We start from the raw sequence: 24,753 nt of genomic DNA on the forward strand, positions 1-24,753 counted from the left end.
AATATTTGATGTACCTCTGTCTGTATATTTCAGACTATTGCCGCAAAGCTTACAAGAAAATTCGTATCACTAGAACGGAGGAACGAGTAACTACAATTTGCCAGCGTGAAAATTCGTTTTACGTAGATACAGTGCGAGCTTTCCGCGACAGGCGGTATGAATTTAAGGGTTCACATAAGGTGAGGATCTGTATTTTTGCTTTAACTTTCCCCTCTTGTTGATGTACTGTTCTCAATCAATATTTTTCCTTGATTAACAAGTCCTAAAGGGATTCATTCCTTATGGATGCTTGGTATTATTTTAGAACTTCTATAATGGATATCTCCTTTTTCCAGTTTACTTTCATTGCTCTGGCACTATATCAGTTATTAAATTTAATTTGTCCTGTCGCTGTATTTCTTTGTGTTCTCTTGAATAATGTGCCTTCATTTTTGATTTTTTTTATTTATTTTTTTTATTTATTTTTTTTTTATTAGAAGTACGGTAAATTACAATTCTACACAACACATATATCTTAATACATTTTTTGTACCGCTTCTTTTTTTTTTTTTTTTAAGAGCTTTAAGAAAAAGGTAGAAGTTAGGAAAGTAAAGAAAGTACAAGAGAGTCGTGCAGTGCAAGAGTGTAAGGAAAAGAAAGCCCCTTAGGAAAGAAGTTAGAGAAGGAAGTAAAGTGAGAAAATAGACCCTAGAAAAGAGAGAAAGAGAAAGTAGAAACAATCGCTCTATTATAACATTAAACTCCGTAGAAAGGGGACTACCAACCAAGTTTGTTTTTGTTATTTTACCTCCCGTTACCAGGTCCTGATTCCGCTTATTTATATATTTGTTTCATTTTTGATTTCAAGAGAAACTGTTAACGCAAATTTCACCTTGCCATTGGTCGCCTCTAAATTAAAGCCCTTCCTCCAAGGCTTTAAACTTGCAATTTAGTGCACTTTTGAGTGTAGTGCATTATGAGAGGTATTATCTTTCATACCGTGTTTATTCGGGACCTATCATGTTTCCCACATTTACTTCCATAGGACAACCCATTTCAAAGTTCTTGTGAAGCACATAAATGTAAGGTTAGGATTAATGGAAATCGTATTTTTTAATTTTACCATTTTCTGCCGTTACATAATTTTGTTGCACTTTTCTAGGTGTGGAAGAAGAAGTTGGCTGCTGCCATTGAGTGTGGAGATGCGACAGAAATCAAGCGTTGTAAGAACATGGAGATCTTGTATGAGTCTCTGCAGCTGGCACACAAATGTATTCTAAACTCCTTCTATGGCTATGTCATGCGTAAAGGGTTAGTACCCAATTGGGGGAAAATGGCAAGTCCTTGCTTATAATTAACAGAAAATGCTAGAGAGTGATGACAGGTTTTGCAACTGGTTTTCTTATAAGAGTACCATTTCAATATTTCATTACAACATAGAAGAGATTATTTGACCCATTAAGTCTATGCTGGCTCGCAGATAATCCCATTCCCCTCATTTTTTTCCTGTGGTATTTGACTTCACCCACACACACCACAAATTGTCCCACTGCCCATACCAGGGTTTACTTTAAGTAGCCGGCACCAGCATTGAGTCTGAAGAATGGTCTCAACCCAAAACGTCCCCTATCCATGTTTTGCAGGGATGCTGCCTTACCCACTGAGTTACTCCAGCACTTATTGCCCTTTTAACCAGTATCTGCAGTTCTTTTTCAACAATTGTAATTGTTGGGATGTGAAAGGAAACCAGATCAATGCGATAGCCCACACAAACACAGGGAGAGCACGAAAACTGCACTTAGACAGCAGGAGGTCAGAATCAATCTAATTGAAAGACATTTCATGCCAGATCTTTACAAGCATTTATGACTTAACCATAAGTTAAAGATCTGTTAAATCTCCAAATTACAAATGAAAATTGTGATTTTATCATTGCCATTGAAGCGTAATGGTGATATGGAATTTACAGTTATTCTCTTTTTAGTAATGGGGAAGTAACATTCTGGAGTGCAGGCCACCAAATTCAAATGCAATTTCATACCATTTCAAGCAGAGTGCAGGCCACCAAATGCAATTTCATACCATTTCAAGCAGAGTGCAGGCCACCCCCCCCCCCCCCCCCCCCCCCCTGGAAGGGGCGTTACCTTCATGGCGATTGGACTCAAGATTTTTTAAACATTCATCGATCGGAAAAAACCTCAGGGCTGCCTCAGCGGAGCAGGACTGAGTAAGATGGTCAAAAATCATAGCGATATATGGTAGCGTTTTTTCTAAAATCAATATATAGCGCAGAAAGAAAGTGGTCAAGATGAGTTATATCGATAAATAGATGTACCCTGAGGTGCACCTATAGTCACAGACCTCCAGTCCAAAAACAACCTTCCGCATCATCCTTTGCCTCCTGTGTTCAGCCCATTTTCAATCCAGTCAGCTATATCTTCTTGGATCCCAATACCATCTAACCTTCCAGAGCAGTCAACCATGTGCAACCTTGTGGTTAAAAAGGTTTTGAGATGTTTTGTTGAACTAGACACTTTAGGGTGCTGGCGTGCACTTGAAGCCACTATGTGGCTCTTTGTCCACATTCCAAACTAACTAATGAAATATATTTTGCAGTCAAGTGTGGTATTGGCATTTGGTACTGATTTATTCGTGTCACTTGTACAGTGGAAAAGTTTGATTGCAGGCTATCCTGTCAAATCATACTATACACAAGTACAGTTGCGCCATAACCAGGTACAGCAGATTGTGCAAAAAGAAAAACACCAGAGTGCAGAATATAGTGTACAGTTAGAGTGCAGATAAAAAACGTAGAAGGGCTCTAATCGGGTAGTTTGGAGATTTGCGCTGTGCCCTAGCTTATGAGAGGTCCTTTCAGTAGTCTGATGACAATGAAGAAGAAGCTAAATTTGAAGCCTTTGTATGTTCTGCCCGACAGGAAAGGGGAGAAGAAGTAAGACCGGGGTGTAAATCATCCTTGATTATTTTGGCTACTCTTCCAAGGCAGCATGAAGTGTCAAATTAGTTGAGAAAATATGTTGAAGTACCTTATTACATGCTTCAAAACTCTTCCAACAGATTGCTGAAATAACAATTAACACTAATATCTTTGTGCTTTCTTTCTGACAGGGCTCGTTGGTATTCCATGGAAATGGCTGGGATCGTCTGTCACACCGGTGCTAATATTATCATGCAGGCCAGAGAACTGATTGAGCAGATTGGGTAAGAAGGTTATGGTTTCCTCGTTAATTTTGTTTTTCTTAAATTGTTCTCCTTGTTTTTTACTGTTAGAGTAATATGGGGCTCAGAATACAGGAGGAAGATTGTCAATCTGATTGGGTGGTGCCAGAACAGCAATCTTGCTCTCAATGTTAGTAATTGGTTGGTTGATGACTTCAGGAAGGGAAAGCCAAGGGACCGTGCACCTGTCTTCATTGGTGGGACATCGATGGAGAGAGTCAACAGCTTTGAGTTCCTAGGTGTACACATCTCTGAAGATCTGTCCTAGGCCAGCACATAGAAGCAATCATAAAGAAAGCTCTTCAGTGCCTCTGCTTCCTCAGAGCTTTGAGGAGATTTGGCTTGTTGATTGGGATACATTGCCCAATCCGTCACAGGTACTGACCTCCCCTCCATTGACAGGATCTACAGGAAGCGCAGCCTGAAGAAGGCAGCCAATATCAAAGATCCACAACTCCCTGACCACACTGTCCTCTCGCTGCTACTATTGGGCAGAAGATACAGGAGCCTGAGAACTGTTACAACCAGACTCAAGAGTAGTTTCTTCCCAGCAATGATCAGGTTTTTAAATCGATAATTTGCTTAGCACTAACCACTGCCCCACTTCGGGCCTTACATATCTGTGCATAAGGAAAGGAGCTCTGGTGGTCTTGGCCCATGTAATCATTTAAAGGATAACATGTTTTTAAATTACATGGGGAAAAGTGCTGCTTGTTTCCAAGCAAAATATTATTTATTACGTTTGAAAGTGAACATTGTTCCCTTCCATTTAAGGAGAAAGAACTGAAAATTATTGTTTCTTTACCATAGGCGACCCTTGGAGCTGGACACTGATGGCATTTGGTGTGTCCTCCCTAACTCATTCCCTGAGAATTTTGTCATCAAGTCAAACAATCCCAAAAAGCCAAAAGTGACAATTTCCTACCCAGGTGCTATGCTAAATATTCTGGTGAAGGTAAGAATAAGCAGCTTGAGTAATATAGTTGAAGATCATGCCAGTATTCTGGCTGAGAAAATGAAATAATAAGGCTGTCTTAACTGGAAAGGTTAGGTTATTTTGAATAACCTGCTGCAACTGGCCCACACATGCACTCCAGCCGCCTTCGGGCTGTAACCATCCACTCAACACATCCTCGCCTCTCAGCAGGCTGGGCCCGTCAACTCACCTGGAATCCCGGCTCGGCTCCAGACCTCTGAAGGAGGGTCTCAACCAGAAACATTACCTATCCATGTTCTCCAGAGATGTTGCATGATCTGCTGTGTTACTCCAGCACTTTGTGTCTTTTTGTGTATTAACCAGCATCTGCAGTAACACTGTTTCTACTACTTGTGCAATGATACTCTATTATTTGGTACTCTGTTACAGTGGACAATCGGCAATAACTGACACTATATCTCTATAACTCTAGAAATCATCAATGCATGATATGCAATTGCTCTTTGGGGTGTCTGTGTAACATTGCTGAACTTGATAGCTTTAACATTTTGCTGCTACAGGAGAGATTCACAAATGAACAATACCAAGAGCTGATGGACCCTGCAACACTGACCTATGAAACTCGATCGGAAAACAGCATTTTTTTTGAAGTGGATGGTCCTTATCTGGCTATGATTCTGCCAGCTTCCAAAGAGGAAGGAAAAAAACTCAAGAAAAGGTGAAACTAACAGAGTGGCAGATTTCCTCATTTGTAAAGCTTTATAAACAATCAGATTTCCTGTTTGTGGCACTTTATGGACTCAAGCATGATAACAATATCTAATAATTGTGGTGCCATTCAACATCCAGCAGCCTTTCTTTTAAGATAGTGACATAGCTGCACTCTGTGGGGAAATAGATATATCATGATGTCAATTTCTGTGGCTGAGTGCAATAGACAATATGTGCAGGAGTAGGCCATTTGGCCCTTTGAGCCAGCACCGCCATCATGGCATGGCTGATCGTCCTCAATCAGTACCCTGTTCCTGCCTTCACCCCATATTCCTTGACTCCACTATCTTTAAGTGCTCTATCTAACTCTCTCTTGAGAGTGTCCTGTGAACCTGCCCCCTCGGTCTTCTGAGGCAGAGAATTCCACAGACTCACAACTCTGGGGACAATGGAGAGAAGGCAGGAACGGGGTACTGATTGGGAATGATCAGCCATGATCACATTGAATCACAATGGGGGTGATCAGCCATGATCACATTGAATGGCGGTGCTGGCTCGAAGGGCCAAATGGCCTACTCCTGCACCTATTGTCTATTGTCTCTGTGTGAAAAAGTATTTCCTTATCTCTGTTCTAAATGGCTTACCCCTCTGTTCTAAATGGATGACAATACTAAATGGCTTACAGAAGTCCTCATCCACGCTCTGGTCACATCCCGCATCGATTACTGCAACGCCCTCCTCACTTGCACCTCCAATAAACTTCTTCATCGCCTCCAATGCATTCAGAACTCTGCAACCCGGATCATCACCTGCACCAGATCATCGGACCACATCGCACCCATCCTCACTCAGCTCCACTGGCTCCCTGTGCACCACCGGATGCACACCACCACAAGATTTTACTGCTGACCTTCAAAGCCCTACACCACCTTGCTCCCCAATACCTCTCTGACCTGCTGCTACCATACACTCCTTCCCGGTCACTTCGATCCTCCTCAGCTGCAATTTTAACTGTCCCCACATTTAGACTCAGCACCATGGGTGCCAGAGCCTTCAGCTGCTCTGCCCCACGTCTCTGGAACACTCTCCCACCTCCCATCTATCACCTAGACACTATCGATCAATTCAAATCACAACTCAAAACGTACCTGTTTAGATTAGCATACCCGACATAACTTCCACCATGTTCACCCTGATTTTAATGACTTAAAATGTTTTGTGTATTTTTTGTTTTTAATCAACTTGATTTTTAATATTGATAAATGTATTGTGATTTTATGTCCTGTAAGGTGTCCTTGGGTGTCCAGAAATGCAAATAAAATGCATTATTATTATTATTATTACCCCTAAGGTCGACACTACTAAAGTTGTGAGAAATTACACCGGCACTGTGGCCCAGCAGGTGGTCCTCCTACCTCACTGCTTCAGTGACCTCAGTTTGATATTAACCTTCAGTACTCTGTGTGGAGTATGTACGTTCTTTGTGTGAGTTTTAGCTGGGTGGCGTTGTTTCCCCCCGATCTATGATCATCTGTTGTGAATTGCCTGGTCTCGCTCTATGGACCATTGCTGATATTAACAAATAATTATGAACTGGACCCAAAACATCACTTACAAAAATGTTCTTCAGATCACGACCCACTGAATTAATCGAGCACTTTGTGTCTTTTTTTTGTAAACCAGCATCTGCAGTTCCTTGTTTCTAAATAATGATAATGCCTGGTGATAAGGTTAGTTTGAGCTCACATGTTATTGATCCTCCTATTTAGCTTTTACTTGGTTCTGTTTCACAAATACTAGTATCCCAGTCCTGCCTCGCCTTAATTGATATCTCTGCATTATCCGTACATTGCAGAAGGATCTTTTCATCATTTAAGGCTGTTTTGACCATAGGGTTGATGAATTTCATTACTTGAAGGATAGTTATTCAGCCAGAAAACCTATTTGGATTGCATCTTGAGTTGTCAGTAGCCACTCTCGTGGATGTGTTTTTCTGAGTGATGCTGATTGATTTGTTTTGTTTCTGGCAGATATGCAGTATTTAATGAGGATGGCTCACTAGCAGAACTCAAAGGTTTTGAAGTGAAGCGTCGAGGAGAATTACAGCTCATCAAGATTTTTCAGTCTTCTGTGTTTGAGGCCTTTCTGAAAGGCACTACCTTGGAGGAAGTGTATGCATCTGTTGCCAAAGTAGCAGATTACTGGCTGGATGTATTGTACAGCAAGGTATGGTACTTGGTACTGAGGCAATGTCATCAACTATGTAACCCCATTTACATGGACATCAGTAGATGTCGTTTTTAATATTAATGTGCAGTTGGAAAAACCAGTTACAAAAACATTTTCCATTTCCTTATCGCCTCTAGTGTTTTGATTTAGAAAAATAACCTTTTGAAGGATAGCAGTGTTAGGGTAAAGATGATTTTGAAAGCAAAGCACTGGAGTGCTGGAAGAACACAGCAGGTCAGGCAGCATCTGTGGAAGGAATGTACAGACAATGTTTCGGGTTGGGATTCTTCATCAGGCTGATAAGAATTGAAGGCGTGAATCTGGCTGAAGATGAAATGGAGCCACGGTGCACGGCATATCTGGGAGTGGAAAGGGTGGTCCAGTCAAGGATGAATGGAGTATCAGTCTGAAGAAGGGTCTCAACCCGACCTGCTGCCTGATCTGCTGAGTTCCTCCATCATTTTAATATTTTGCTCCAGATTCTTTACTAAATGTGAATGTAAAAAAATGAGTAAGAATGACGCTGTTGTAGGTGTCTGTTTGGGCTTACTCCGTCGTTTTGATTTGTAGGCAGCAAACATGCCTGACACAGAGTTATTTGAACTGATCTCTGAGAATCGATCAATGTCTCGTAAATTGGAAGATTATGGTGAACAGAAGTCCACCTCAATCAGCACTGCCAAACGGCTTGCAGAATTTCTTGGGGATCAAATGGTGAAAGATGCAGGACTGAGTTGTCGCTTTATCATCTCCAGGAAGCCAGAAGGATCTCCAGTAACTGACAGGTAAGAAAAATAAGTCTTAATCATTTTACTGGAGACTCTTGTAAATTCACCTAAATTTAATTTTTGTAGCTGCGTCTTGTTATTTGTGAATGAGAAGTGAAAGAAAAACTGATAAACCCATTCAGTTCGGAAGCATTTTGAGTGTTTTAGCATGCAAGCTAATAAGTAATGAATCAAGAAACTGAGTTTTAGAGCACATTAAAATGTCACATATTGAGTGCTATAAGTGTTACTTGAACCCATTCAACCATAGCATGTTTGTGCTGATTGCTACATTGTTAAATATTTCATATATCAGAAAACACATTAATGGGAGGAAAACACAAAGTGCTGGAGGAACTCATCAGGTCAATCAGCTTCTCGAGAACGTGGATAGGCCATGTTTTGGGTTGGGACCTCTCTTCTGTCCCAAACCAAAATATAATTTATCCATGTCCTCCAGAGATGCTGCCTGCCTGGCTGAATCCTCCAGCACATTGTTTTTTGCTCTAGATTCCAGCACTTGCAGTTCTGTGTAGGATTAGTGGACAGAATTTGTTTGATTTCTCTGATTAGCAAAAAAAAACTTATCTTGCTCCTTGTATGATTGATTAATTATTAGACAGATAATTAATGATTAGACAGAGATTCATTAATTCTCAAAGACTGGAACATCTGAAGGTGTAAAGGAGTCACTATGTATAAATGCTTACTCTTTTGCAGAGCAATCCCATTGGCCATTTTCCAGGCGGAGCCAAGTGTAAGAAAGCACTATCTGAGGAAATGGTTGAAGAGTCCCTCTTTGCAGGACCTGGACATACGATTAGTAAGTTTTACTGGAGAAACCTTTTGACAAATGATTCATTAGCTCTAAATTTTGAGGTAGTTTTAATCTAAACTTGGTACATTTATTTATTACCAATTGAAGCTAAACAAAGCAGCGTCTTAAAATGCTGTGCTCTCTTTTGGGCAAACTAAAAATGGTTACATTTTAATGGTACAAAACCAAAATATAAGGATTGTGGTGTGGTGAGCTCTTCATGTCTGGTTTTAAATTGGATTGGGCTATGATTCTGGATTGGATTTGAACTTTGTTTGCATCCAATTCCTTGAATATTTTTTTTGTGTTCAAACTCATCGGATCCCTAATTTAAATATATTCAGCTGAACAGCGCATGCACCTTCGGGGAGAGAATTCCTTTGATTCAAAACCTTTTGATATTTAGTTAAATAGTATTGCCCCAATTCACTGACTGCTTTCCAGAATTGTTTACTTTAGTTTATCATTGTCACATGTACCAAGGTGCGATGAAAAGCTTTTATGTGCTATTCAGTCAAAGAAAAGACTATACATTAATACAATCAAGCTGTCCGCAGTGCACAGATAAAGGGTACGACATGTCGTGCAAGATATGACATTGAAATCCAATTGAAGATAGTTCAATGGTCCCCAATGGTGTTCATGGTAGGTCAGGACTGCACTCTAGCTGATTCAAATATCGCTCAGTTGCCTGATAACAGCTGGGAAAGACCTGTCCCTGAATCTGGAGATACAGGTTGAACACCAATTTTCCGGCACCCTCAGTTCCAGAGACTTTCTCGATTATCCATTTTTTCCAGATCAACAGAGGTCACATGATAATGAAACGTCAATAAACCCCTGGCCAGCTAATGACTGCTCCCGTGTCTCTTAAGCACTACGGAGTGCCAGAAACTTAAAAAAAAACACATATAAAATGTAAACTGAATGTGAATGGAATGACTGCTGATCAATCCCCAGCTCCACCATCACCCGGCCGTTTAGAGCCCTGGCTTCCGACCCGACTCGCAATGCACACCAATGAGCCACTCTCACCTGCTGCTGTTTCTTGCTCTTGGCCGTGGCTTTATCCGCTGAATCATTACCACTGCTGTCTGTTTCTTTTGTTCCTCTGTCCATTCCACCTCAACCCACACACCTCCTCTCTCACTGCGGCCGCCTCCTCATCCCCCAGAGTCGCTGATATACTCCACCTTGGAAGTGAGAGGGGAGGGAGCCCCACGGTGACCGGGCCTAGTTTTAAAGTGAAACGGCACAGTGCTGGGGTAACTCAGCTGACTGAATCAGTCCGAAGAAAGGTCCCGATGTCACCTATCCATATTCTCCAGAGATCCTGACCCGCCTAGTTACTCCAGCGCTTTGTGTACTTTTGTGTATCAACCATAATACTAGTTGCTTACAGTTGAAAACTACTATGCAACAGCAAAAGCAATATAAGATCAGAAGTATTGCTGAATCTCAGAACAAAACGACAAAAAGAAGTGACAAAGTTATTCCATATTTGCAGGGTGCCATTCAATCCTTAATTGAATTGTTGAGAGTAAGGATGTAAAGAATCCTAGGGCTGCTATGTGCATGCGCCCCACTGTTGACTTGGAGAACAAGTTAAATTAGATAAAATACAAATATGATTCCATTATTTCTAGATTCTGGATTGGGATTATTACATTGAACGTCTTGGCAATGCAATTCAGAAAATTATCACCATCCCAGCCGCTCTTCAGCAGGTTAGTACCTATATTTTTTGTGTAAATAAAAGTTATACTTCACCAAAATTGTACTTCACCCTCTCCCCTACTCCCCCTCATTGCCTTCTTTCCATTCACTATGAAGATCTGCCCTGATTTGTCTTCCCAAAACACCTGGTGTTTATCTTCACTAAACTCCTTTAGCCATTACTTAACCCACTACCCTGCTGATCTAGATCCTGTTGTGATATTTGATAACCATCGTGACTGTCTATGAAGCCACTTATTTTAGTGTCATTGGCAAACTTATTAATCTTCCCTTGTACATTCCCATCCAAATCATTGATATAGATGTCAAACAGCAATGGTAAGATTTTGATATCAGGTATGCAATTAACATATCTTGCCCGTTACTGCCTATAACTGGTGCCTTAGTACCAGGAGCAGCTGAAAAAACTGACAGATGATGGACACCCATTACACAACCATGTGCCCCCCCCAGACGGTTAAAATCCCGTAAGAGCGTAAACAGCGTCACCCCATTGGAAACACCAACTGAAGCTCGCCTCTAGATGTGGAAGAACAGACTAGCCACTCCCTATTTCCACCAAGATGGGCATACCAGCAGCAGAGCACTTACCACCAGGTGCTGATGAACACTGGCTGAACTGGAGATGTCTCAACCAACTGCGATCCGGGGTCGGGCGGTCAAGGGTGATATTGCATAAATGGGGCTACATCGAGGGTACAACAGCCTGTGATTATGGCACACAGACCCAGACAATGCAACACCTACTGCAATGCCCATTGCTGGATAATCCATGTACTACTGCAGACCTTGCACTTAACATTCCAATAGCGCAATAATGTGTACAGCAATGGCGAGCCACTATATAGCATAAGGACACGAAAGAAGAAGTACCAGGATATTGGCCTGAAAGAAGACGCAGATGTTGTTTGCTTGTCCTTCCTGTCACTTAGAGAAATTTGTAGAGAACATGAGGCGGTATTTTTCTCGTGTATTGTGATGCTAACTGCTGAATTTAACCTGTTCACTGCCAAGTTGGTTTTTTTTAACTATTGGTTATGACCCAAGTATACTCGGGGGTGGCACTGAACAGGTTAACGGTTACAATTGTAGTTGCAGTAAAATCTGTCATATGTCACTATTGAAAATATATGAATGTATTCTATATTTCATCTGTGATGACTGAACATCGTTCCCTTGCAGGTGAAAAATCCCGTTCCACGAGTACGACACCCCGATTGGCTTCATAAGAAATTGCTGGAAAAAAATGATGTTTACAAACAAAAGAAAATCAATGAGCTGTTCACAAACACTGGAGTCAGGCAGGTATGTGTTCTCCAATTGTCTTTTGAAGACAAATGTTTTTGAGTTCTGAAGGTGAAATTGTCATCAAAATATTTGCCATGTTGGGCTATCTAAGTGAAACGTGAATTCTTATTTTCACATCAGAGTGATTCCCTGAGCTGTCGAGAGCATCCAGCATTTCCTATTTTTATTTCATGTTTCCAAAATCTTCACTATTTCTCTTTGTATCATTACCATCATTTCCCTATCATCTCCCTCCCTCTCCCTCTCCCTCCCTCTCCACTTCTCCTCTCCCCTTCTCCATTTCTCTTTCCCTCTCTCTCCTCTCTCTCCTTCTCCCTCTCCCTCTCTTCTTCTCCCCTCCCTCTCTCCCTCTCCTCTCCCTCTCCCTCTCTCCCTCTCCCTCTCCCTCTCCCTCTCCCTCTCTCACGATTCAGTATCTTCTGTATTGATTCAATTTTCTTGTTTTTCCTTTATCAATAAAAATATATTTTTGAACATCTTTATGTACATTAATGGGAACTGATCAATGTCCCAAACCTAACGTAGTTTACATCAGAATTACAGGGACTAAGGTTGATCCCTCTTGAAGAATTACTTAAAAAAAAAAAAAAAACGTTTCCTGAAACTTTTCTAAATTTCAGGTGACATCCAATCTGCGTACAACAAGCGATCAGCATTCGGAGATTTGTGATCTGGAAGACTTAAGAACACCGAAGCAAGGAGTACAACCGGTTATCCCCATCAGTACAAAGAGAACACGTGGGAATGAGAGTCAGGAAGCATCCCAAGACCTGGAATTAACCCAGTCTTGGAGAGAGATATTGGGACCTCCACCACCACTAGGAGAATCAAAGGTATCTTATTCGTGGGAGATTAGAATTAAACAGATCCTCTTGGACACGTTTGAATATATTTGTTTTACTGTGTAAAATTAAAACACCTTGAATTGTATTTAATACAAACTATTTTTCTTCTTCTTCCTGCGCATGGCGTGCACAGCCTAAAGTTGTAGGACAACCTAAAGTTGTAGGACAACTTGTTCTATTTGATTGTGCACGCCGGGTTGATTGCATTAGTTGAAACAGAGCAAACCACGTGAAGGTTGCAATCTCCCACCCCCAAAACTGTTTTTAAAGATTACTGACAGAGGTAATAGGATGCCAAAAAAAACTTTTGGGCTAGTGATGTCATGCTTATCTCTGAATGAATGTTCATTAATGGTTTATGCTCAGTAACACTGGCGGGTGATTTGTTTTTGTAATTGAAATCTTTCAGATGCACATACAACAATGGCCCTCTCTACATGGACATATAAAAAAATAAAATTATCCTATTAAGAGAAGACTAGCACTGTTGCTGTGTTCACACATTTCTCACGATAAACACAATTTAAAACCAGATTTTTATCTCTGTGTTTCTGATCTTACTTTATGGCCACCGAGAAGTGTCCAAAGAAAGAAAACTACTTGATTAGTTTTGAAACTATTTTGATTAACGTGGATGTTTTTATTAATAAAATCTATGCTTTTTCATTCTATAAAAGCATAATGGTAGTGAAATGGACAACTATTTCTAGATCTTGTCTTGAATTTGAATGATCCAAGGCATTTAATTAAACCTCTAAAATCTACCATTAAAATCAGCCTGGCATAATTAACTTTCTGTTGTACTATTTCAAGGACATCCTCTCATGCCTTTTGCTACAGTGGGTAAAACGTGGAGTCTGTCTTCATGTGCAAAAGAACAACTTGCCAATTTGCAGCCTTGGATGAGGGGGAATTGATTTTCATTTGTAACGTGTGTTTCTTTGCTATTTGTCTTACTACTTTATGCAAATAACTAAGATTTACCATATTTTTCAATGGTGTGGTGTAATATGTGCATATCTATTTACCTGTATTTTGATTGATAGATATTTGTTCGGTGACAACTTCTGTAAATGCTCACCAAGGTTTATTGGTGGTCATGTGTATTCTTGCAGTTATGTAAAAATAATTGCAATTCTATCTAAGCAAGTTATAGCACTTGGTCAGGTGGGGGAGCTTTCTACGTTCTGTCCTGATGCAAGGTCTCATCCCAAAATGTTGATCGTCCATTAGTCTCCACAGATGCTGCCTGATCTCCTGAGTTCTTCCAGCAGTTTGATTTTTCACTTCATTCATCAACTTTTTAGGCTGTGATTCTTAGCAGATATTTAATTCCATGTATCTTTGATCTATGTTCATCATACAATTTTCACTGCAGTGAAAAGTGTAATAATTACTACCCTCAGTTGTACAAAAATGTTATCAAGAGTTTATTTCTAAAAATGTACAGTAAGCCTGTTATTTAGTAGATATGCCAGGGTGGACCAAGCACTCGTCAGTTCAAACTGACAGGATAAACCTGCCTTCCAGTACTTTACTGTATCTGAGACTTTTGGAAGTATTTTAGAAAGATACTATTGGAGCTTGGTGCTTCTGAGGAAAAATGAAACGGTACTGTTCAAATAAAAACTTAATATTTCAGGAATTTGAATCCATTTGTGAGCTGTTTGTGTTTAATTTTGCAGTCAAGAGAATCATATTAACTGTCCTGCCTCATAAAGGTTGCGGTGAAATTTATTTTGGCCTTCATTTTTTAATGTAATCATTTGTCAGGAAGCGTGTACTGGGATTTATTTTTATATGTGAAATCCTTGCATTGGCTTTTCATAATTTTCCTAATGTTTGCTGTTTATGTACTTCGCCGTTTTAAGTTGGCAATTGGAAGGCTCAAAGAAATTTTCATCAAAGCCTTTATGAGATAATACAGTTATAAATGACTCTCTTGATTGCAAAATGAAACAAAGCGCTCACAAATAGATTTGAGTAGTAATTCCTAAAGCCAGTTATGTGTCATATACAACAGCCACAGTTGGTATCTTTGCTTTGAGTATTAAACTGAGAGACCAATGTTAAATCTCCAGAATAATCAAGAATTTGACATGAAATGTTTAGCATAAATTACATTGGTCTGTTCTTTATTTCCACTCCATCACCCTTAAGGAACATTTGTAATGTAAAACCTATTGTGTCTGTTTAATTGGTACCTTTTCCTGTGGTTCTGCTACTTGGCTGGTATACTGTTCTTGTGTGCAGAAATCGTTTTCTCCTGTTTGGTTCATCCCTCATTTGTTGGCAGATTATGGCCTGTGAGTGTTTTCTGTTCTGCCAATTCCACCTAAAATAGAATGAGTTGAGAGAATTCTGTTTGTTTGGGGTCAGTTGCTCTGTAATGTTTTATGTGAGCTTGCATTGTTCTTGAGTGAGTTCTCTCATGATTCCTAACAAGTCCGTTTAACTTTGTTTAACATTTGAGCTGGAGCATTTAATGTAATTGTGTAATTAGGTTATTTATTTCACGGTCCAATTATTTTGAAATTCCAAAACATGCAACTTGATGTGTTGTACAGTGGTAGATGCTTGGTGGAATGAAAGAGGGGTTTGCATTACACAGTGCCTTTCACAACCTCGATGTCTCAGCATGCTCACTACTTTGTACCCGTAGAAGTTCGAGAGAGTTCTCGTGACATACCGATTCTCCGTAGTCTTCTCAGGAAAATAGAGGCGATGATGTGCTTTCTTTATGATTGTATCAGTGTGCTGGGACCAAGAAAAATCTTTGGAAATGTGCACGCCCAGGAATTTGAAGTTCTTGACCGTTTCCACCATTGATATAGACGGGATTGTATCCTACCCCTTCCGAAGTCCACAATCAATTCCTTGGTTTTGCTGGTGTTGAGAGACAGGTTATTTTGTTGCCACCATTTGGTCAATCAGTCGACTCACTCCTATACTCTGACTCGTCCCCATCAGTGATTCGTCCCACAACGGTGGTGTTGTCAGCGAACTTGATGATGGAGTTCCCACTATGTCCGGTTACGCAGTCATGAGTATAGAGTGAGTAAAGCAGAGGGCTGAGCATGCAGCCTTGAGGTGCTCCTGTGCTGATTGTTATCGAGGATGACACATTTCCACCAATACGGACAGACTGTGGTTTGTGGATGAGGAAATCGAGGATCCAATTGCAGAGGGATGCGCAGAGACCCAGATCTGAGAGCTTGGTAACCAGCTTGGAGGGGATGATTGTATTAAATGCCGAGCTGTAAGTAAACGAATAACAGCCTGACATATGAGTTTTTGTTGTCCAAGTGGTCCAGAGCGGAGTGGAGAGCCAGTGAGATCGTATCCACCGTTGATCTGTTATGACAGTAAGCGAACTGCAGTGGGTCGAGGTTCTTGTCGAGGTAAGAGTTGATATGCGCCATAATCAACCTCTCAAAGCACTTCATTACCACGGACATTGGTGCCACTGGTCAATAGTCATTGAGGCACGTCACCTTGTTCTTCTTGAGCACCAGTATTATTGATGTCCTTTTAAAGTAGGTGGGAACCTCAGACCTCAGAAGTGAGAGGTTGAGAATGTCCATAAAAACTCCAGCCAGTTGGCCCTCACAGGTTTTTAGGACACGACCGGGTATGCCATCAGGTCCAGGTGCTTTCCGAGGGTTCACCCCCCTGAAGGATCTTCTGACGTTGGACTCTGTTACTGTGACTGAAATACCATCACGGCGAATGGGGGCTCCCTATCAAAGCGTGCGCAAAACGCATTGAGCTCGTCAGGGAGTGATGCTTTGCTGACATTTGAGCTGCATCCTGATTTCGCCTTACAGGCATTCAAGCCCTGCCACAGTTGCCGAACATCCGTCTCATCCTCGAGCTTGGAGCAGACGTCCCTTTTGGCCTTTTTGATGGTCGTACAGAGATCGTATCTGAACTTCTTGTAGGCCTCTGTATCTTCAGACCTGAATGCCCGGGATCTGGACTTCAGAAGAGTGTGGATCTCATGGTTCATCCAAGGCTTCTGATTAGGAAACACTCAGAAGGTTTTTGTTGGGATGCAGTCCTCCACACGTTTCTTTATGAAGTCTGTAACGACTGTGGCGTATTCGTTCAGGTCCGTTGCCGAGTCTACAGGCTCCAAACAGTCCTGGAGTTGTTCTTATGTGCCCCCCCCCGACCAGCTCTGTACTGTCCTCACCTCTGAGGGTGTGCCCTTCAATTGCTGCCTGTAGGCAGGAAGAAGCAGCACTGCAGTATGGTCGGATTTACCAAAGTGAGGGCGAGGGATAGAGCGATAGGTGTCTTTAATGGTCGTGTAGCAGTGGTCGAGGGTGTTTACTCCTCTGGTGCTGCAGGAGACATGTTGGTAGAAGTTAGGGAGCGATTTCTTACGGTTGGCTTTGTTGAAGTCCCCGGCTATGGTTATAAATGCCTCGGGGGTAATCCGTCTGGTGCTTGTTGACCACAGCGTGCAGCTTCCCCAGTGCCAGATGGGCATCAGCCTGGGAGGGATGTAGACCTTGGTCAGGATGATGGATGTGAATTCCCTCAGTAGGTAGATGGAACGGCACTTCACAGCCAGGTGTTCCAGATGTGGAGAGCAGAAGTTGGATAGGACTGCCACGTCTGAGCACCACGCAGAGTTGACCATGAGGCAGATGCCCCCTCCTCTCCCTTTGCCAGATGCCAGTGTACGGTCCATACGGTGGATGGAGAAAACTTCAGGATGGAACGCTGAGTCTGGGGGGGAGCCATGTCTCTGTGAAACAAATGCAGAGCATTCCCTGGTAAAGCAGCCTTGCCCTTAAGTCCTCCACTTTGTTTTCAAGGGACTGTACATTGGCCAGTAGGATGGTAGGGAGAGGTCTTGCCTGTCGGCCATGTTTCCGGACACAATGGAGGCCTTTCCGTTGTTTCCATGTACTCTACTTACTGTACCTGCTGTTTCTGCGAACTTGCGCTGGAACAGGGATTCCCTGACAGACGGCAGCTCCAGCTCCGTTGCTCCTGGGAAATCCTGCTCGTTGACTCCGGAGGTCTTCCCGGTGTTTCCAGGTACAGTACCTATGATTCTCAGCGATCGTGGGAACATTTGCAGTCGGAGGCTCCTACAGATGTGGAAGATCGCGATATCGCTAGTGCCTTCAAGTGCACTAGCAGCTTGTCCGTTACGGCGCCGATTTCTGCCGTTTTTCTGATCCAGGTAAGTTGATTGTAGCTGTAAATAATCCTCTTCTGTTGGGCTGCGGGCAAATTGTCGCCGCAGGTAGGCGCCATCTTTATGTTGTGAGGTTTCTGGATTACAATCTAATAACTTAATTAGATGACACATCAACCTAAGGTGGCATTGCTGGTCATTTTCTCAGCACCTCTGCAGCCTTACCTGCTGATTATTTGTGGTATTTGAGGAGTAGGGGGCTGTATCTTATCGATTAAAACGCGTCTCAAGCACACAACTTGTGTCCGCTTAGTTTTTGGCTGGACTCCTGCGAGTCCCTGCTATACTTGAATATATTATTTCAGCTTGAATCTCATTCACACATGATTTTGAATTGTGTTATAAAGCAGATTTAATGTTGCGGAAAGAGAATAAAAGTGTTCATTGTATAAAACTAATATCTGCAGAGGAACAATGTTTTGGCCATGTAATTGATGGACGTTGGAAGAGAATTAGAAAACTAATAATTAAAAAAAAAAAAAAGACTTGCTAATGTGTGTTATATTTTGCAACAGAATGAACGGTTAGTGTGGTTGAGGTACCAGAAGAAAAAATGGGAACTCCAGGCAAAACAGAGAAAAGCCCGCCACAAGAGAAGGAAGCTGAATGACGGGGCAGCTGCACTAGGGAGGCCCATTCGAGACGGTCCAGCAAATAGCCTCAGCAGCTTTCTACGTCGGACTGCCCGCACCATTTTAGATATGCCATGGCAGATTGTACAGGTAATGTTGTTCAGATTAGAACTGAGTTATCGACTGAAGAACTATTCAGGAGAAAGTAATTCAGCTCATGTCGGGGCTATGTGACTTGAGCAATCCAAAATTAATCACAATTTACAATGTTTTCGGCAGAGCCCAGTATCATCCTGTGCCTCAAATATTTTATCCCTTTGAAGCTTTTCAAGCAACGACTGCACATTGCATCAGTGGTGCACTCTACAATGAACCTCTCTTCATCTATTGGAAATGTACATCAGATTAAAACTTTATCCTGGTTGCCAACTCTTCAATGCAAGTGCGAAGGGTGTATTAGAATGTGTTTCATATTCCTGGCATAAACTTAGTGAATTGCTTTTGCATTTATTGCCTCTCTGTTCAACCTTTTAGTATTTTCTATAAAGGGATGCTCAAATCTGCCGCCACAATCTTGCATCTGCAACCTGTGCCCATTCTATTGTTTGTCTTTCTGGAATCCTGTCCTGTAGACCTCCAAGAGGGATTTTCAAGCTTCGTGACTTCATGTTGTTCTATAGAATAGGCCGAGCACTCATCAAATCATACAGCATGGAAATGGGCCCTTTGGCCCAACTTGTCTGTGCCAACCAAGATGCCTCATCTTAGCAGGTCCCATTTGCCTGCATTTGGCTCGTATCCCTAATGCACCTCTTCCAGAATACCCTGCTTCCAGCTCTCTTAGATTCAGAATACACCCATTTACTCATTTATTTTTATTTTTTTGCACCAACTTTCCATTCTTATTACTGCATTTCCTCTTGGACTGAATACCTGAGCTTGCTTGGTACAGCTACTGAAAATCAATGTGCGTTATATCTCCTGCATTACTTCCATTTATCCAATTACGTCCAGTTTTTCTCAAAACATTAAAATCTACCACATTTGTTCATTTAATTTTGTTTTTGCCATTAAATATTTTGTATGTTTACAATCACTGCATTTATCTCTTGTTTATTATCTCATGATACCTTAGGTTGAGTATTATTGGCTTATTTATGCTTGGGTACATTTGCTAATGCTTGTCTACTATAACGATCCTAATTCATTAGTTTCCCATCTTGTACTTCACTGTTCAATGCACATATTCATAGTCCACTCTCCATAAACTTGCAGTCATACAACTGAGCACTTCTCTTCAGTCTGCTCAAAGCCTGAACATTGCTTGACCATTCTTGGCAAATGCTTGACCATTCGCATCCATTTTGTTTCAAATCCCAACACGGCCTTTTCATTGCCTCCTTCGGCCCATGGAGAAATCTCTGCTCATCAGTCCCTTACATATCTACCAATCTGATTCCGTCCATTCTTTGTGGCCAGCTGCTATTTGCTCTGTGATCTGCCAAGTTAGTTAAAGCTAAATTTAATTACGTTTTACAACTGTATTGTGCTTCTTTGAAGTTTTTTGAAATTAGTTTCTACTTGAACTACTGTAACATTCAAGCAATTCTCTCAATGGTTCAGATTGCAGAAACAAGTCAACCTGGCCTCTTCAAGCTATGGGCTATTGTTGGTAATGATTTGCATTGCATCAAACTCAACATCCCACGAGTTTTTTATGTAAATCAGCGGATTCCTAAAACTGAGGACAGCACTGTATACAAAAAAGTAAGTGTATTCTTTCCCTTTTGTACCACTCCAAACAAATCTTAATCTTACCACCTACCTGGTGTATGCTAGTGTGGTAGACTCGAGTATTTTCAATTTAAATAAAAGTCTGTTCAGAGAGTTGAATGGTAAACAATATTAAACTTTTTAAAATCCATTCCCATTTTTATTAACAGGTCAATCGTATCCTTCCACGTTCCAATATTATTTACAACCTTTATGAATATTCTGTGCCAGAAGACATGTACCAGGCACACATCAATGAGATCAATGCTGACCTCTCTGCTCCAGATGTCGAGGGCGTCTATGAAACACAGGTCTGAATAACTAATGATTGGTGGTATTTATTTATAGAAGGTCTAGCCTTATGCGTTGCAGAGTTTTTTCCTTAAAATGGGCATCTTAATGTTTTTGATAAACCCCTGAGGAATTCTCTACTCTTAACTCATTAGGCTTTTAAATGAGTCCAATTTGGATTTGGTCATCCATAGCTAATTGTATCCCACAATTTAAAATTGCATGTTTTCTGAATGAGTTGGCAACGCCAGCTCTCACAGTAAACCTTGTTGTGCACAATTTCTAAGGCAAAATGTACAGAGAATACTAACAATATCTGTCAGCTCGGAAGATAGAGATTTGCCTGTTGTAGCAATTCATTCAAGGTTTGGGTACGATAATTTATTTGCAATTTGCCAATGAGTAGAAGCAAAGAAAACAAAATACTATGAAAATGCATGACAGCGTTATCTGTGAGCTAATCTGCCAGCTCAATCAAAAAACAAGCAGATTTGGGAGTATTTTGCAGGAAGAGAAAGGGAAAGCTTATTTATATGTATCAGAAGGGTTCGGACAGATCTTTTAAAAATACAGAATATGACAAAACATTCTGTTTAGTTACTACATTTTGAAGGAACCATGTCTTCTGTGGGGGGGGGGGGGGGGGGTCACATATGCTGTCCCTAGATACTCTTCTCCCATTGCCTTGCCCCCACAGTTTTATTTTCCTCTCTGCTTCGTCTTTGATGGCCATTCAATTAAGCTTTGGGAATCATTGCTGCTTGGCAATCACAGAATACACATAAAATCATTTAATATGGATACCATGCCTCCACAGTATTGTAATGAATGACATTAAAAGTGTACAAATCTGATGAGAAAGCATAATTACTAAAAGCGGGGAGAGAGAGGGAAATAATTCTTCCGTTCGTAGGAACGAACATACATACTTCGAATTTTCGAATTTAATATTATGGGAATTTGTTCGTATACACTGGCGTTCATACATTGGATGCTGATAACCACAGGATGGCTTGTGCTCTGCAGTTTGTGTATATTTTCCCACAGTTAACTCCACATCACCCCACTTATTTGAATCTCTTTTCCCAAAGTTTTTGTACTATTTTTTGTTGACTATTATAATTTCTTTAATATCAAGGGTACTTCTGAGACTTATTTGAAACTTTAATATTGCCATTGTTAACAGGGTATTTTGCCTTTTTAATCCTAGGTTCCTCTCCTCTTTCGTGCTCTTGTCCAGCTTGGATGTGTTTGTGTGGTCAATAAACAATTATCACTCCATTTAGCAGGACGAGAAGCAGATACCTTTGAGTTGGAATATCTGGAAATGTGTTCATTAGCACAATTTAATTATCTGGAGCCAGGTAATAATCTGTTGACTGATATTTTATAAGAATGCCAGGAGATAGAGGTGTGGGAAAAGGAAAAGAAAGTGGTATTGAATAACTCTTGAAACTCCCATGTATTTGTAGCAATCCATTGTACAAAATTAGAGTGCAGGACAATTCCAAGGGTGGCACTGCGCGCAGAGTTGCTGCCTTACAGCACCCGAGACCCGGGAACACTTAGACAATGAGGACCTATGTTAGACTCCAATTTATCCACTATAGCTTTGCCTTCAACACCGTAATCCCATCTGAATTAGTCTCCAAACTTCCAAACCACAGACCTCAATCAGTGAGAATGGGTTTCAATACCTTCTCCACATTAATTCAGTAACACCAGTGCCTCACACGGATGCGTTCTCAGTCCCCTACTATACCACCTGCGCACTCACGACTGTATGGCCAAATTTGGCTCTAATTCCATCTACAAGCCTGCAGACCACACCACTATGATGGGATGAAACAATGAAGAGACGGATACAGGAAGGAGATAGAGACTTAGTGACATGGTGATAACCTCTCCCTTAATGAAAGCAAGACAAAGGAGCTAGTTATTTCATAGCAAAAGGATTTGAGTATAGGAGCAGGGAAGTTCTACTGCAGTTGTACAGGGTCTTGGTGAGACCACACCTGGAGTATTGCGTACAGTTTTGATCTCCTAATCTGAGGAAAGACATTCTTGCCATAGAGGAAGTACAGAGAAGGTTCACCAGACTGATTCCTGGGATGTCAGGACTTTCATATGAAGAAAGACTGAATAGACTCGGTTTGTACTCGCTAGAATTTAGAAGATTGAGGGGATCTTATAGAAACTTACAAAATTCTTAAGGGGTTGGACAGGCTAGATGCAGGAAGATTGTTCCCGATGTTGGGGAAGTCCAGAACAAGGGGTCATAGTTTAAGGATAAGGGGGAAATCTTTTAGGACCGAGATGAGGAAAACGTTTTTCACACAGAGAGTGGTGAATCTCTGGAATTCTCTGCCGCAGAAGGTAGTTGAGGCCAGTTCATTGGCTATATTTTAAGAGGGAGTTAGATGTGGCCCTTGTGGCTAAAGGGATCGGGGTATGGAGAGAAGGCAGGAACAGGATACTGAGTTGGATGATCAGCCATGATCATATTGAATGGCGGTGCAGGCTCGAAGGGCCGAATGGCCTACTCCTGCACCTATTTTCTATGTTTAGGAAGCAGGGTTAGTACATAATCCAGTCAGCATCAATGCAGCAAAATGATTGAGAATTTCAAGTTCCTTGGCATTAATATTACCAATGGTCTGTCGTGGACCAACCATGTGGATGCGACTGCCAAGAAAGCACACAAATACCTCTACTTCATGAGACAGAATATTCAACATGTCTGCAATACCTCTTACAAACCTCTACAGGTGCACCATAAAAAGCATACTGTCAGGTTGCATCACAGCTGTGTTTGAGAACAGCTCTGCCCAAATCCGCAAGAAATTCCACAGAGGTGTAGATGTAGCCAGGTCCATCACACAGACCAGTGTTCCCACCAGTGACTCCATCTACACTTCACGCTGCTTCTGAAAAGCAGTAAATGTAATCAAAGTCTTGGCCCAGCCCTGTTCTTCCTCCTCCTTCCTGCTCCCATCTGGCCAAAGGACATAAGCTTGAAAGCATGTACTACCAGACACAAGAACAGCTTCATGCCCTGTATTATTAGGCCACTGAATGGTCCTTCCACAAGCTTAGGGACTGTCTATTTGACCTCTATCCCATATGAAACTGATGCACTGCAATACTGAGAACTATATCCTGCATTCTGTATCTTCCCCTTTGCTCTATCTACTGTACTTGAGTCTGACGATTGTATTTATATATGGCATACCTCATCTGTTTGGATAGCATGCAAAAGAAAGCTTTTCACTGTAATTTAGTACATATGACAATAATAAACTTAAAGCCAAAATATCTATTCAAAATCAAATTTCTCAGTATTTCCAATTTTATCTACGTTTTGGGCAAATATTGTTGTGATTTTTTTTTTTTTTGAATGTTTTACCAAAGTTAAAAATGAGTAATTGATTGTGTATTTCAGTTTTGAAAATGAGCTAGAGTAAATATACTCACAAACTTTCAAATATGTATTTGTTCTTTGAGCAACATTGCAATCTGGTAAATCAAGTGACTAGGTTAATTCTGAGCATTTGAGAAAAGTTGCATTTGTTCAATTAATAGGAATAGTTCATTGTAACATCTGGATAATTTACTTGTTAGACGATTCTAATTAAATGGGAAAATATAGGAATTAATAAAGATTTCTTGACTCAATCAGTATACATAAACAGATAAAAAAATATAACAATCATGTAGTTCTGCAAAATAATTACCTTCTCCAGGTTTTCTTTCATTCCTCACCTACCAGCACCAACATCTCATTCTGACAACATCAAAAATAGGCTTCGCCTCTTCAGGCTTTTGATAAGTGCTTCTGCATGGAATTGATGGAGTGGTCCTTGTTACTGTTATTGGAAATTATATCTAAATAACCACCTTGGGGAAATTTAAATGTAATAAAGACTCCAGGAATTGAATTCCACAGCCAGACCATTTTCAGAACTTAAAGGATAATTTAGTTTTGTAAAATCTTCTAAATCTTTTGATGGGAATTTCAGCTAATGCATTGTCCAAAGACTGCACTTTAAGATATCAACTCTTCAGTTATGTACTGGAGTGGTAATAGTAAACTGATGAATATTAGAACATTATTACAAATCCATCATGAGGTAGTATGAAACATCTAAAATTAAATGTATTTGCTTTAAAAGGTATTTAAATAGCAGGAAACAGACTTTGTTTTCAGTTAAGTAGCTTGAGTTTAATTTTTGTTCACACGGTTTTGTCAGAACTAGCAAAGAAAATTTGAAGAACTTTATTACCATCTGGTTGGTGAGTTATTTGATTCATCAACAACATCAGAATACATTG

The 24,753-nt window shown here is 40.8% G+C and overlaps 1 protein-coding gene across 1 annotated transcript in view; it reads left to right on the forward strand.

Annotated features, from left to right (window-relative positions):
• Positions 1-24,753, forward strand: part of pole (polymerase (DNA directed), epsilon) — a 94,697-nt gene that overhangs the window by 32,555 nt on the left and 37,389 nt on the right. Inside the window, 15 exon segments of the mRNA XM_055655901.1 lie at positions 34-179; positions 1,142-1,290; positions 3,109-3,201; positions 4,030-4,174; positions 4,717-4,874; positions 6,898-7,093; positions 7,667-7,881; positions 8,584-8,686; positions 10,327-10,407; positions 11,600-11,722; positions 12,346-12,558; positions 18,301-18,507; positions 19,981-20,124; positions 20,301-20,441; positions 21,632-21,785. Coding sequence (XP_055511876.1) covers positions 34-179; positions 1,142-1,290; positions 3,109-3,201; positions 4,030-4,174; positions 4,717-4,874; positions 6,898-7,093; positions 7,667-7,881; positions 8,584-8,686; positions 10,327-10,407; positions 11,600-11,722; positions 12,346-12,558; positions 18,301-18,507; positions 19,981-20,124; positions 20,301-20,441; positions 21,632-21,785 — 2,268 coding nt within the window.

This window comes from Leucoraja erinacea, chromosome 25 (genome assembly GCF_028641065.1).
Source record: "Leucoraja erinacea ecotype New England chromosome 25, Leri_hhj_1, whole genome shotgun sequence".
Taxonomy (NCBI): Eukaryota; Metazoa; Chordata; class Chondrichthyes; order Rajiformes; family Rajidae; genus Leucoraja; species Leucoraja erinaceus.